Source organism: Trichechus manatus, unplaced genomic scaffold, assembly GCF_000243295.1.
Source record: "Trichechus manatus latirostris isolate Lorelei unplaced genomic scaffold, TriManLat1.0 scaffold00023, whole genome shotgun sequence".
In the NCBI taxonomy this organism is placed as follows: Eukaryota; Metazoa; Chordata; class Mammalia; order Sirenia; family Trichechidae; genus Trichechus; species Trichechus manatus.
The window spans coordinates 16,540,944-16,553,819 of NW_004443959.1; the positions used below are offsets into that span (position 1 = coordinate 16,540,944).

The window sequence follows — 12,876 nt, forward strand, 5'->3', positions numbered from 1 at the left end:
AACACATATTCATTGAGCGGTTAGAGTGTGCCAGGCGCTGTTCTAGACCTGAGGATACAACAGGAGACAGGCAATGTCCTTGCACTCCTGGAGCTTCCATTCTACTTGGAGATAATGCACAGTGAGCAACTACCTCTAAAATACCACGTCAAGAAAAAGAGGAGAAGGCAGAGGAGAGAGAGTGATGGACTGGTTAGGGATGGCCTTTCCAATAATGTGACATTTGAGCAGAGACCTGCAGGGAGTACGGCTTTCCAGACAGAGGAGAAAACGCGTGTAAAGACTTGGGACGGGCATGTGTCTAACATGGCTGTAGACCAGTGTGTCTAGAACAGAGTGAGGCAGAGGGAAAGTGGTACCAGCAGGCGTCAGAGAGGTAATGGTGGGGGGACAGCTAGATCCCACAGGGTGGGTAGGCTGCTGGGGAGACTTCGGCTTTCGCTCTGAGGAAGATGTAGGGTTGGGAGCAGAGGAGGGATGTGATCTGTCTTGCTTGTGTGGACAAAGGATGACGAAGCGGTAAGGGTGGGAGCAAGAAGAAGTTAAAGAAGCTGGAACAAGTTATTATCATTCTTTATTAAGAAAGGGAACTGAGGTTCAGAGAAGTTTAATAACTTAATCAAGGTCGCCCAATTCATAGCTGGCAGAGCCAGGATTTGCTCCTGGGTCAGCCTGGTGCCAGACGCCATGCTCTTAATCCCTTTGCTGTGTTGCCACACTGTATAGCGTCGGATATTCATTCAAAACCTATTTGGGGGGCATTTGCTAGGTGCCAGACACTATTCGAGAACAGTGGACAGCAACCTACTGCCTGTGGGCCAAATGTGGGTATTTCCTGCAAGCTAAAAATGGTTTTTATATTTTCAAAGGGTTATTAAAAAAATCAACAAATAAATAAGAAAACAAACCAGAGAAGAATATGCAACAGAGTCATAGGTGACCTGCAGAGTCTAAAACATTGGCTATTAGGCTCTTTACCGAAAATGTTTGCCAATCCCTCTTCTAGAACATCAGTGAACGAAACAAAGACCCCTCTCCTTATGGAGCTTATATTTTAGTGATATGACCCATATAAATGGTACATGGAGAGAGAGGAGCTCAAAACATGGGTACATCACTTGTGGTGAGGGTGATCCAGGAAGACTTCACGGAGGCGGTGGTGTTTAAATTCACCTTTGAAGAACTGAAGGATCTCGACAGGCAGAGGGACTAACCCTTGCCAGCAAGTGGCCTGCATGTTGTAGGTTGTACATCTGCCTTTTGATGGATGCTCAAACTCAGGGCGGGAATGCTGCTTGTTTAACGGCTCGTTGAGTTTGCAAGTTATAAACTGCGTTGCCTCCGTAACATTTTTATTTGAACAGTACTTGTGTTCTCTAATAAAATGCGGAGAACATGCTGAAATAGCATTTATGCAATCGATGCCAAGGCTTGAGAATTTGTTACTCTGGTTGTTTATACTTCAACAATCCCAGAGAAGGAAAGTGAGAAAGGAAGATTGTTCCTGAATGAGCAAGTGGCAATTTTATTATCGGTGATGGCAATAATAATGGTTGATGAGGAAATTGAGATGAAAATTGTAAAGATAGCCTATCATTCTGAGTTACATGTACTGGAGAGTAATAAAAGCGTGGCTTTCTTGGCGTATTTAGAATCCCTTCAAGTGTGTGTTGCAAGGAAAATTTGTGCTGTTTCAAGTTCCCTTGCCCCCGGAGAGGACCCTGGTGTGTACCACAGTGTTTATCCTTGTTCATTTATTCAGAAGATCATTTACTGAGATTGGATGTGTGCTAAGCACTGGAGACAACAGAAAGGTGGGAAGCACTTGGTGTCTGCCTTTAAGCAGCTCACAGTCTAGCTGAGCGTGAGTCTGACGCAGAGGGACAGCTGTTTTAGGAGAGGATGATACCCAAGGCTAACCATTTGAGCGAGTACAAATCCTGGGCCACAGTCTCAGATCTGCAAGAAATACCCATTATTCTATTTTTTTGTCAAGTGAAATTAAATCCATTTCTAGCCTCCTTCCCTCTGAACTGGTGGGAAATTCCATTTTGGCTGTTAGTGGGCCTCCTTTACCTGTGAAGTAGGAAACCAGAACTGAAGGCTTAGGTGTTGGCTGGAGAGAATGTTAAACGTCTGTGTTGGCAGGACATCCTGGTGGCTGCTGCTGTCTAACTGTCTGACCATGCAGTGGTCCCCAGAAGTGCAGGGCAGCAAACCTGGTTTCCAGGGCCAGGGCTGGGACCGCTGGTGGTCCCAGTCCCACCTTTCCAGGCTCAACACGCAGCTACATCCTTCAGGTCTGTCTCCTCCTGTAGAATCAGGACCTGGTTCCTGGTAAAAGCAGAACCTGCAGGATGTCCCAGACTCCTGTAGCCTCTCTGTTTAGTCCTTGCCCATGAAGAAGCCATTCTTAGCATAATCTCTTTATTGAGCTTAAGTTTTTACAAAAGACCTGAGCTTCTGCTTTCATCAGTCCTCTGAAACAAGGAAATGCAAAGTGCTATTCATGGGCCAGGAGCCCTGGTGGCTCAGTGGTTAAGTGGTCAGCTGCTAATCACAGTGGTTGGTGGTTCGAACCTGCCAGCTGCGCCACAGGAGAAAGATGTGGCAGTCAGCCTCCGTAAAGATTTACAGCCTTGGAAACCCTATGGGGCAGTTCTACTCTGTCCTATAGAGTCACTATGAGTCGGAATCGACTGGATTGCACAGGTTTTTTTTTTTAATCTACGGGCCTGGGCCTGGGGAGTAGAAATACAAGGAAAAGAGACACACATTCACATCCAAAGAATTGTCCTGCTACTCATCTGAGAAGCTTCTCCTCCAAACTAGGCTCTGTCCTAAGCTCTGTAGGCTCACTGTTGCACTTCTGAGCAGAGAACATTGGGATAGCACAGGAGCGCGTAGCTGGCCTAGACAGGTCAGAAAAAAGTTCAGAGGTGGAAGTGTTGGAACGGGAGTGTTGGAGGAAGAGGGGCATTTACCTTGTGGGCCGAAGGCTCTTCTAGCCAGAGACCTGCAGTTGTGGGGATTGTGGAAGAGGTGTCTAGAAAGTATGACAAAGGAGCGTCACCAACTGAAAGCAAAATGGCTTATTTCTTCAAATTTGAACTGGAACCTACAATGGGACGTGGAACACGGAGGGCCCAACTTTGCCTGGGGGAGTCAGAGAAGGAAGGTTTCACGGTAGAGGCAATATCTGAAGGAGACTTGAAAGATGTAAGGCTGGAAGGGCGTTGCAGGCCGACACAATGGGTGGAAAGCTACAAAACTTGGAGAGGATGTGGTCAAGGGGACACGTGGGGGCAGGTGGTGAGAGGGAAGGCTGGACAGCGGCAAAGCTGGATCATAAAGGGCTCTACAGTCATGCTAGGGAATCTGAATTTTGTACTGTGGTCCTTAGGCATCTAATGCGGGCTCTCCCACTTCAGTGAGCATCAGAATAGCCTGGAGGGCTTGTTAAAATGGACTGGCTGGCTGCCCCCGGAGTTTTGATTCACTAGGTCTGCAGTGAGGCCAGAGACTCTCATTTCTGATGCGTTTGCAAGGAATGCTGATGCTGTTGGTCCTGGGATCCCACTTTGAGAACCACTTCCCTAAGGGAAGGCCCCTGTGCCAAGTGTAGACTCCAAGGTTCAGCCGAATAGATACATTTAGGGGAAAAATTCACCTAATGTGTCAGTGCACTGGCCCCAGAAACCCAGCAGGACTAGGTCAGGTGATCACAGTCTGACAGCTTCAGAAGAAGGGTCGGGAGGCTCGGATCAATGAATAATTATGGGCAAAGCACAACAAGTATGTAATTTTGAGCAGTTTCCGGTTTCACACCACAAAAACAACAGGAAGCTTCTTGACCAAAGGAAAATAGATATGCATAAAGCTTCCAAAGACTCTTTGCTTACATTCAGTGCTCAGTTTCTAAGAATTAGACCCCCAGCTCCCTCTTGTTATCAACGAAATGCTGATGTTGCCTGAGCCCGTGGCCCAAGCAGAATCAGTCTGGGCTGGTGGGATGCCTTTGACAGATGAATCAGAGGGAGTCTGATAGAGCTCTGTGTGCTGGTGTGAGGGGGAGGCCCTGTCAGGACAGGCAGAGGGCTGGACGGTGAGACCAGGCCACCCAGGCTTCTAATGCACTGACTGATGGGGCGCAACCCAACAGGGGAGAAATCCTGGTGATGCCAGTACTGGTCTGTATGAAATCATTTTGCCCCGGGGACCTATTAGATGTGCAATTCTTCTCCTTTTTGTCAGTGAGACTCTGGCTAGGTCCCCTTTGATGTCATGAGTTGGACTGAAGACTCGAGATTCCTATGCAGGCCCCCCCCATCTCTGCATGTCTCATGCCTTGTGCGGAGAGTCTCAGTGATGGATGAAATGCCTGAGAACCGGTAAGCCGTTCTGATCTGGGTCTGGGAGATAGTGTTCAGTCCAAGCAGTATGTGAAAGTGTGAGGAGGATGTGTACCTTTTTTTTCTTTTTTTTTTAGTGCCATGGGGAAAAAAGTGCTTGATTTTTATTGCAAAGTGAAAAAAATGATACAGAACTTTATGTACACCACGATTATAATTGTGACCTCCAGAGTTACAGTCTTGCTCTTATTCTTTCTTGATTGAATCTTGACCCAGTTCGTAGCTAACTGCCCACTCTATCTGAACTCTTTCTGAATGCCCCAAGGACACCTAACACCCCAGCCAATGATGCGTAAGACTGAATAATCTTTGGTCAATCTGCCTGTCCCCACTGCACCCTAAACTATATATGCACTTTCTCCTCCAGGATAATGGGGTCACCCTTCCCCAGGCACTGTATTTTGAATTCCTGAACTATCATTCCTCTACCAGTCAATTGCCAGATGGAATCAGATCTGCCTTCACAATGCTCTTTCTTTTCCACGCAACCCAGTCCCACTCTAGTTTGCCTCCTCCCCATCTTTTTTTCTTTACTGGTTTTTACAACAGCCTCCTGAACTTCCTCCCTGCCTCCAGGTCCCTCAGCCCTTCTCATTTCCCCTTCTCCAAGCTCAGCCTCAACTATATGAGGTCGAAAGTTCTTAGATCCTATCACTACACTGTATTAACTTTCATGTGCCTGCAAAACGGATTCCAAATTCCTTAGTGTTGGGATGTTGGATCAGTCATCTCAATACGGTCCTGCCACTCCCGATCCCCCAACCTAGCCCTCAAATGCCTGTTCAGTTCTGTGATGCCATCCATCCAGACTCTGCCCCCAGTGAATACCGGACACTCCTGCCTCATCCCTGCAGTATTTCCTAATGCTATTTCCTTCACACAGAATGAAATTTACCTTTGTTTCCTTCCTTCCCTAAAAGGCCAACTTGTTCTTATTCCCCTTTTCTTATTTGATCCTGACAACCTTTTATGTTCACTAATATTATGACACTGCATGTGGTTCCAGACTACAGCTGCTTCATTGTGCACATATGTCTGCCTCCCTTAGGAGTGTACACGCTCATTGAAGGCAGGAATCCTCCATTTTTCATCTGTGCCCTTCCACCTACCCTGAGGACACAAGGCCCCTGCAGGTCTGAGCATTCCGACTGACCCTCTCCCCAGTGCCTGGGGCGCCGGTCGCGGTGGAGTCAGCCCCGGCTCCCGGCGCCTCGTGTGTAACAGAACCAAACATTGCCCTGTCCTGCTCCAGTAAGGGCCATGTTGTTGGTAGTTGCCATGTAGTTGATTCTGACTCATGGCGGCCCCATGTGTGCAGAGTAGAATCGCACTCCATAGGGTTGTCAAGGCGGTGACCTTTCAGAAGCAGATCACTAGGCTTGTCTTCTGAGGCACCTCCGGGTAAGTTCAAACCACTAGCCTTTCAGCTAGTAGTTGAGTGCTTAACACTTTGTGCCACCAGGGAATCATAATAGGTGCCCTCCAAAACCAAAAACCAAACCCACCGCTGTTGATTCCAACTCGTAGCAACCCTATAGGACAGACAAGAACTGTCCCACAGGGTTTCCAAGACTGCAAATCTTTACGGAGGCAGACTACCACATCTTTCTCCCACAGAGCGGCTGATGGATTTGAACCGCTGACCTTTTGGTTAGCAGCTGAGCGCTTAACCACTGCACCACAAGGGCTCCTTAATAGGTGCCACAAACCAAAACCAAACCAAACCCATTGCTGTCGAGTCAATTCCAACTCATAGTGACCCTATAGGACAGAGTAGAACTGCCCCATAGTGTTCCCAAGGAGCGGCTGGTGGATTCGAACTGCCAACCTTTTGGTTAACAGTGGTAACTCTTAACCATTGGGCCACTGGACTCCGTAGGTGCTATAATGTTGTTAGATTAGTATGCATACTATCGGTTCCTCATTGGGAAGGCCTTACATACAGCACTAGTTCAATGCCTTGCATATATTGGTCATTCAATAAATGATGGCTGTTATGATTATGGGTGTTTTAATTCCCTACTGTGCTTTACAGAGGAAGCATTCGAGCAATGTTTAGCCCAAATCAACCTAATGATGTTTCCGGTTTTCTAGCTGGAATATTTAAAAGTTCTTTGAGGGTTAACTATTCACTCTACTTGGCTCTAGGATTGATTTTAGGGATGTATTTCTTTTTTCAGTTTTAAGATAAAACTGAGTGTTAATAGATAAATTACAGATTATCTCCGATGTTACAGGCATCTATAGCAAAACATTTCCTCTTCTATCTTTAAGAACTTGTAAAACAACCCAAATAAGAGACAAGGTGATCATGCCCCGTTACTGTTTGCTGAGCCATACCTGAGAAGGTAAAAAGCGAGTGTCTGGCTTTGCCTCCCAGGCCCAGCCTCCCGGTGCATTCTCACTGTAGGTGCCAGTCACTGGGGAGGGAGGAGTGGATTCTGGGATGTAAATACCACTTTAATAGGGAACCTGGATTCCTGCTTCTAATTTGCTTGGCTTCTGTCTAGTGGGAGACTGTTCAATATTATCTGCTTTTATGCACACCTGACCTGGGACTGTTTTGAACCACTGACCTAGAAATGACAGATTCGATAATCCATTTACAATTCCCACAAGACCTTCTGTCTCTCCCCACAATTTGGTTCCAGGCTTGAGCCAGAGGGAAAAGTCTCCACCTCTCATCCCCTGGAGCCAGATTTGAAGGAAAACCTCAAGGTGAAGGGCTTCAAATGACATCATCGGGTTTTGAAGCTTTTTAAAAATAAGTTTGTATTTTTCTCTCTTCTTGAAGAGAAAGATTTAAAACCTCCTTGGTGGCCAACAGTCTTTCCGGCTGTCTCCTTTCCTGATATTCTGGCGTGTAATTAATCTCTCTTTCAGCAAAAGAACTGAGACAGTCTGCATGGTAGATGCTATACTTGTGTGCTTTACTTTATTACAAAATGAAGAGAAATACAGCTTTGCCTTATGCAACAGATGTTTATGTCACTGAGCCTTTAAAATGAATTATATTTTAAAATGTATTAGAAGAGCTACAGATTTAAGGGACCCTCGACAGAAGTTCCTTATTAAAGTGAAGACATTTTCAGGCATTTTAGATTTTTTTTTAGAGTGGGGCATAAATACATAAATAAAAAAGCAAACGTAGTGACAAGTAGGCATAAAAGAACACTGAAATGCATATGCGCCTCGGTTCACAAGCACCTCTTAATGCCCCTGTTTATATATATTTTAAGGACTCGCCTTTTTTTATTATGCGCTATGAATTTCTTTGTTCTCCCCACTCCCCCTAAATGCAGCCACTCCCACTCTCTCCATATGATGTATAAGGTACAGGAGAAATAATGATGGATTTTTTCAGCCATCACAAGGCTAGTCCAAGGTTTCAGCATAAGGCTGAAAAAGAATCAGATGAATAAAATTGCTGCCTTTGGTTTTGGGGTGGGGTTGGAGACAATGAAAGGTAGAAGAGGGATGGCAATCTACGTTTGGTATTTCTCTTCCATGATTTATAAATCCCTCGAGCATTCAGGCATACAGTGAGAATGGTTTCTATTAGAGTTTTCAGTTTTTCCTCTGAGGATATCCAGAAATTAATAAATGAAGCTGGTTAGCTTCCAAGAATAAACAAAAGAGATCAGTGCATAACATGGATTTTCCCTATCGGTGAATACCATTCTAACAGTATGTTTACTCCCTTTGGTCCGTACGTGGTGGCAGAGCTGGGGGATTGAGCTGGCTGACCAACTGCCAGAACAGCCTAAGCCCAGGTTGTGGGTCAAGATCAAGAAGACACTCTCCGCAACAACAATGGAAGAGACTTTATTGAGTCAGAGTTGCATTCATATATTAGCTCCAGTTTAGTTTATAAAAACCCCAGGCATTCGGGAAGGGACTTGACACAAGGAAATGACCTATGCTAACTTGAGACACTGCGTGTTAAAGCTGTCTCCTTCCTTGAGAGCGACGGCCTCCAGCAGCGACTGCTTCTTCTGCATACTCCGGGAGGACTCCAGCTCATACATGGTCGTCAAATTGAAAAGCACGCTCTCATGCAGGTAGTGCTTAGGATCCTGCTGTACCATTGCTTCCAGCTGCCGGAGGGACTCCTTCAGCTTCCCCAGATAGAGCAGACACACGGCAGCATTGTTATTAGCCTAGAGAAGCGGAGCACGTGTGCAGAATTAGAACAAAGAGATCACATATTAGAAAGACGTCACTCGCCATCAATTCAGAACCATCTTTGTTTATTCCCGAATGGAGTCCTGGGTCCTACGCGTTGGGACTGCCATTCTTGGTGCCGAGGGGCTGTTGCACAGGGGCGGCAGCTCAGGCAGGCCTGGAAACCCTCCCCAGACAATCACTACAACCGCGTGGTGTCAATGGGCTTGATAAAGGCCAGCAGGTGTTATTCTAAATTTGTTTCCACGTACATCTCTGAGATGCTGAGGCTGAGGATCCCAGGGTTACTGACTGTATATGTTTCTGCTTGAGAATCTTACCACTGCGTTTGTTGGCTCAATCTGTAAGATTTCTGTGAAGAATCTGTGGGCTTCTGCAAAGTTATTCTGACCGAGGTAAAGGAAAGCTCTGTAATGTAAGTGACGTATAAAGCAGTTAACCAAGAAAAGTCAAGATGCTGGTGTATGCCAACAAAATCGATAGGGTGCCTTAAAAACATGGCAAAGATCTGAACATTTGACATTTGCTCTTCCAAGTGTACTTCTGAGTAGTCTGGGTGCTAATGCTTTCCAGGTGGAGGTAGTGACATTTTAGTTGATTGAACCACATCATATGTTCTGGCTAGCAAATTAAAGCACGGTAAGTCTGACTTTTATTCATTTAGAAATAGTAACTTCACCCAGAACTCTTTCCTGCTATACAGACGGATTCCTTTATTTTTTATTCTTGTGTGCATGCTTTACACTGGGCAGAGACTTGGTCCTAACAAACATCTCATACTGAGCGACACTACTGTTTCCCTCATTAAAGCCGATCACAGAACACCAGAACACGTGAATTCACAGTGGCTGGTCTGCTAGAGACAGTAAACATCTATGCAAATTTATGCTGAAAGCGGGGGCAGGGGGAGGGGGCAATATAAGCAGTAGTTTGAAAAACAAGAGGGGCATCTCCTTAGAATCCATTTTTATGACTAAAAGAACATCAAGGCAATTCAAGAAAACGCCAGCAAACCTCACAGGTCAGCGATTTCTTCAGTCTCAGTTCTGGGCGATACAGAACAAGGACATTCTCTCTCGAGGGCTTTACCACTCAGTAAGTACAATTTAAGCTGTCTTGGGAAATTTGCGGAAAAAAAATGTACATATAGTGTAAAAGTAGATACCTGTTCATTAAAACCATGATTTTACCCTGTAGTCCGTCCAATTTCTGTGTTACTTTCTCAACGTCTTGAAAATACTTCTCAGCCGTTTTTATGTCTCCAATCTACTTTGACAAAATTATTTAGTCAGTTCAGTTAACAAATCAGAAGAAATATAAATCTGTGCCCACATATGTAGTTTCCTAATATTATATTAGAGTGTGAAGACACTTATATGCTAGACAGTTATACTAATAATTTATTATTAGTAAACAGTAACCATTTACTAATCATTACTTTTTGTAAATAGCAGGAGACACTTAAGACACAGCGGAATGTTACCAGTCTATATTTCAGAAACTAAGTTGTTAAGACACATGCCTTATTAGAAAGACTTACAGTTTAGTAGCTTACACTCTTTGAAATAAATACCGGCATAAACCCGTTAAAAAAACCAAAACCGTTGCTGTCGAGTTGAATTCAACTGATAGTGACCCTACAGGACAGAGAAGAACTGCCCTATAGGGTTTCCAAGGAGCGGCTGGTGGATTTGAACTGCCAACCTTTTGGTTAGCAGCTGAGCTCTTAACCACTGCACCACTCTGATACAGTGAGCTCTATATAACAACAATCTTATAAAATATTGTCTTTTTTCCACATAATAATTTCATAACAATAAAACAACTTAAATTTGTGCTTTTTACATCCTAATAAGTAGAGAAGAGCTGAGGGGAGTAGTGACTGAGTAGTACCATTTGACTTAATCACCCTTTTCATTGCACCTCAGTCACTTAAATCCTGCTTCCATTCTCAAACAACTTGTTGGGGAGACAATTCTCCATGGGTTGCTTACATTTCTGTATGTCTTCCAAGCAGAGGCACTGACTCCCTCTGTTCCAGACTATCTTTTCAAGGACATCTGTATGGCAAACAGCCATGGCAGACAGAGATAATGTCTCCCTCTAGAGAAAGGGCAGGCACATTTACTGCCCAGTATAAAAGACTGGGGTTCCCAAGCTAAGGATTACTCCCTGGTAATGCAACCACTGCAGGTATCATGTGACCTTCTTCATGTTACCTTCAGGAAACAGGGTCAGTGTCTGTTGAAAAAAATAATGATACTCTGGCAATGCTGCTGTTGCTGTGAGTAACAAATGTCCATCTCTGACCCAGGAATCTCGTGACTTTTGCCAGAATACATGAAACTGGCAGCAAACTTATTAGCTTGCAAGCAGGGTAAAATCTCAACTCTTCACAGTTCTCGACACTACCAAACAGACAGACACCCCCTCCATACTGTTGTTTTTGTTGTTAGGGGCTGTCAAGTAGATTTTTGACTCATAGTGACCCCATACAACAGAGCAGAACTGCTCCAGAGGGTTTCCTAGGCCGTAGTCTTTACGGGAGCAGATTGTCAGGTGGCTCTCTCCCACAGAGACGCTAGGTGGGTTTGAACTACCAAGCTTTCGGTTTGCAGCTGAGCACTTAACTATTGTGCCACCAGAGCTCCTCCCCCACCATATTAGAAGGGAGAAAAACAAAACAAAGCCAAACATTCAAATAATAAGACATACACACACACAAGAAAACAGAATGCCATTTATCCATTGCTTCTCTTCTACAGAGTTTACAGCAGTTTGGAGTTTTCTACTACAGACTTTATACTTAATTGACTAAAATGAAACCAAGATCAGTGTGGACTCAGCATCATGGCCCTCAGCTTAAACATCTGAATCTCCTGCAATGTGTTCAGTTTAACAGGACAATGTTTCCTACTGACATGAAGACTGTTATAGCCAATAATAAAGACTGATCAAGCCCTTAATATGAGAGCCAGGTACTGAACAGGTGCTAAGTGCTTTAAACACATTAACCCTCATAACCACCCTGTGATGCAGATACTATTATTATCTTCATTTTCTAGATTAAAAAAACAAAAAACAAAAACACCAGGCTCTGAAAGGTTAGGCAATTTTCTGAGGTCACACAACTAACAAGTAACAGACTGGGACTCAGAATCCAGGTCTGTTCAACTCCCAGACCTGTGCGCTGACACTCTATACCATATGGTCTTATAAAGTTAAGACATGCCTTTTACTGAAAATATGTATTTTTTAGTGAAAGATAATAGAAAAATCTTGGTATATTCTTTGCCACCTACCGATCTTCTTGGTGATTAGAAAGTAAGTTTGTATCTTTGTAATTGTTACAATGTAATTAGGATTTAAAATCCTAACAATTTTCTAGTAGTTAGAGACAGCTTAAAAAATTAAATATAAAAAGGCAATTAAAAGAATTGTAGAATATCTAGAAAATAAACTAGTTATTTGAAAAAACAACAACAGAAAAAGTGGATAAACTAATAAAGAAAAACAGCATAAATAAACAAAATTAGAAATGAAAGGAGAAGTAACTATAGGTACAAAGGAAAACTGAAATAACTATCAGACTATGTTTTATACAACTCTATGGAAATAAAGGAAACCCTGGTGGTGTAGTGGTTAAGTGCTATGGCTGCTAACCACAAGGTTGGCAGCTTGAATCTACCAGGCGCTCCCTGGAAATTCTTATCGGGCAGGTCTACTCTGTCCTATAGGGTCGCTATGAGTCGACTCGGAGGCAACGGGTTTTTTGGTTTTATGTAAATAAATGTAAAAATATGGATCAAATAGGTGATTTTCTAGGAAACACTAAATTACCAAAACTGATCCCGTGAACAGGGAAAGAAAACCTCAGACGTAGAATACTAAAGCAGATTAAGGACAATAATAAATTATGAAAACTGATCAGAGTCACTACTCATATCCCTAAAGTGCCTGGCATAGGTATTGCTTAGGTAAATTAGTCCAACCTTCCAGGAACAGAAAATTGCAAAATATTCAAAATTTTCCAGTTAACAGAGAAAGACGAAAAGCTTCTAACTCATTTTCACCAAGGTAGCAAAGGCTTCTGAGAAGAGCACATGTGTGCACATACACACAAACCCGAAGATTAAGTTCACTTACAATAATAAATGCAAAAATCTAAGGAAATATGCCTCCTTGGAATCCCAACCTATTGGTTCTGTCCTTTGGAGTAACAACTCATAAGGGTACTTCCTGTGGCAGAGATGAAAAATGCTCACTATATCTGATTCCC

At 43.8% G+C, this 12,876-nt stretch overlaps 1 protein-coding gene across 5 annotated transcripts in view; it reads right to left on the minus strand.

Moving 5' to 3' along the window:
* Positions 1-7,612: 7,612 nt before the first annotated feature.
* The window catches only part of TRAPPC12 (trafficking protein particle complex subunit 12), a 127,473-nt gene continuing 122,209 nt past the window's right edge, over positions 7,613-12,876 (minus strand). For 2 of the 5 annotated variants that reach the window (XM_023728291.1, XM_023728293.1), the window contains 3 exons: positions 9,763-9,863; positions 8,918-9,005; positions 7,613-8,572 (listed from right to left, as the gene is read on the minus strand). In XM_023728291.1, the coding sequence (XP_023584059.1) occupies positions 8,330-8,572; positions 8,918-9,005; positions 9,763-9,863 (432 nt within the window). In that variant the 3' untranslated portion in view covers positions 7,613-8,329. The remainder of the gene's footprint in view (positions 8,573-8,917; positions 9,006-9,762; positions 9,864-12,876) is intronic. The other 3 variants (XM_004373089.2, XM_023728292.1, XM_023728294.1) reach the window with 2 other exon arrangements.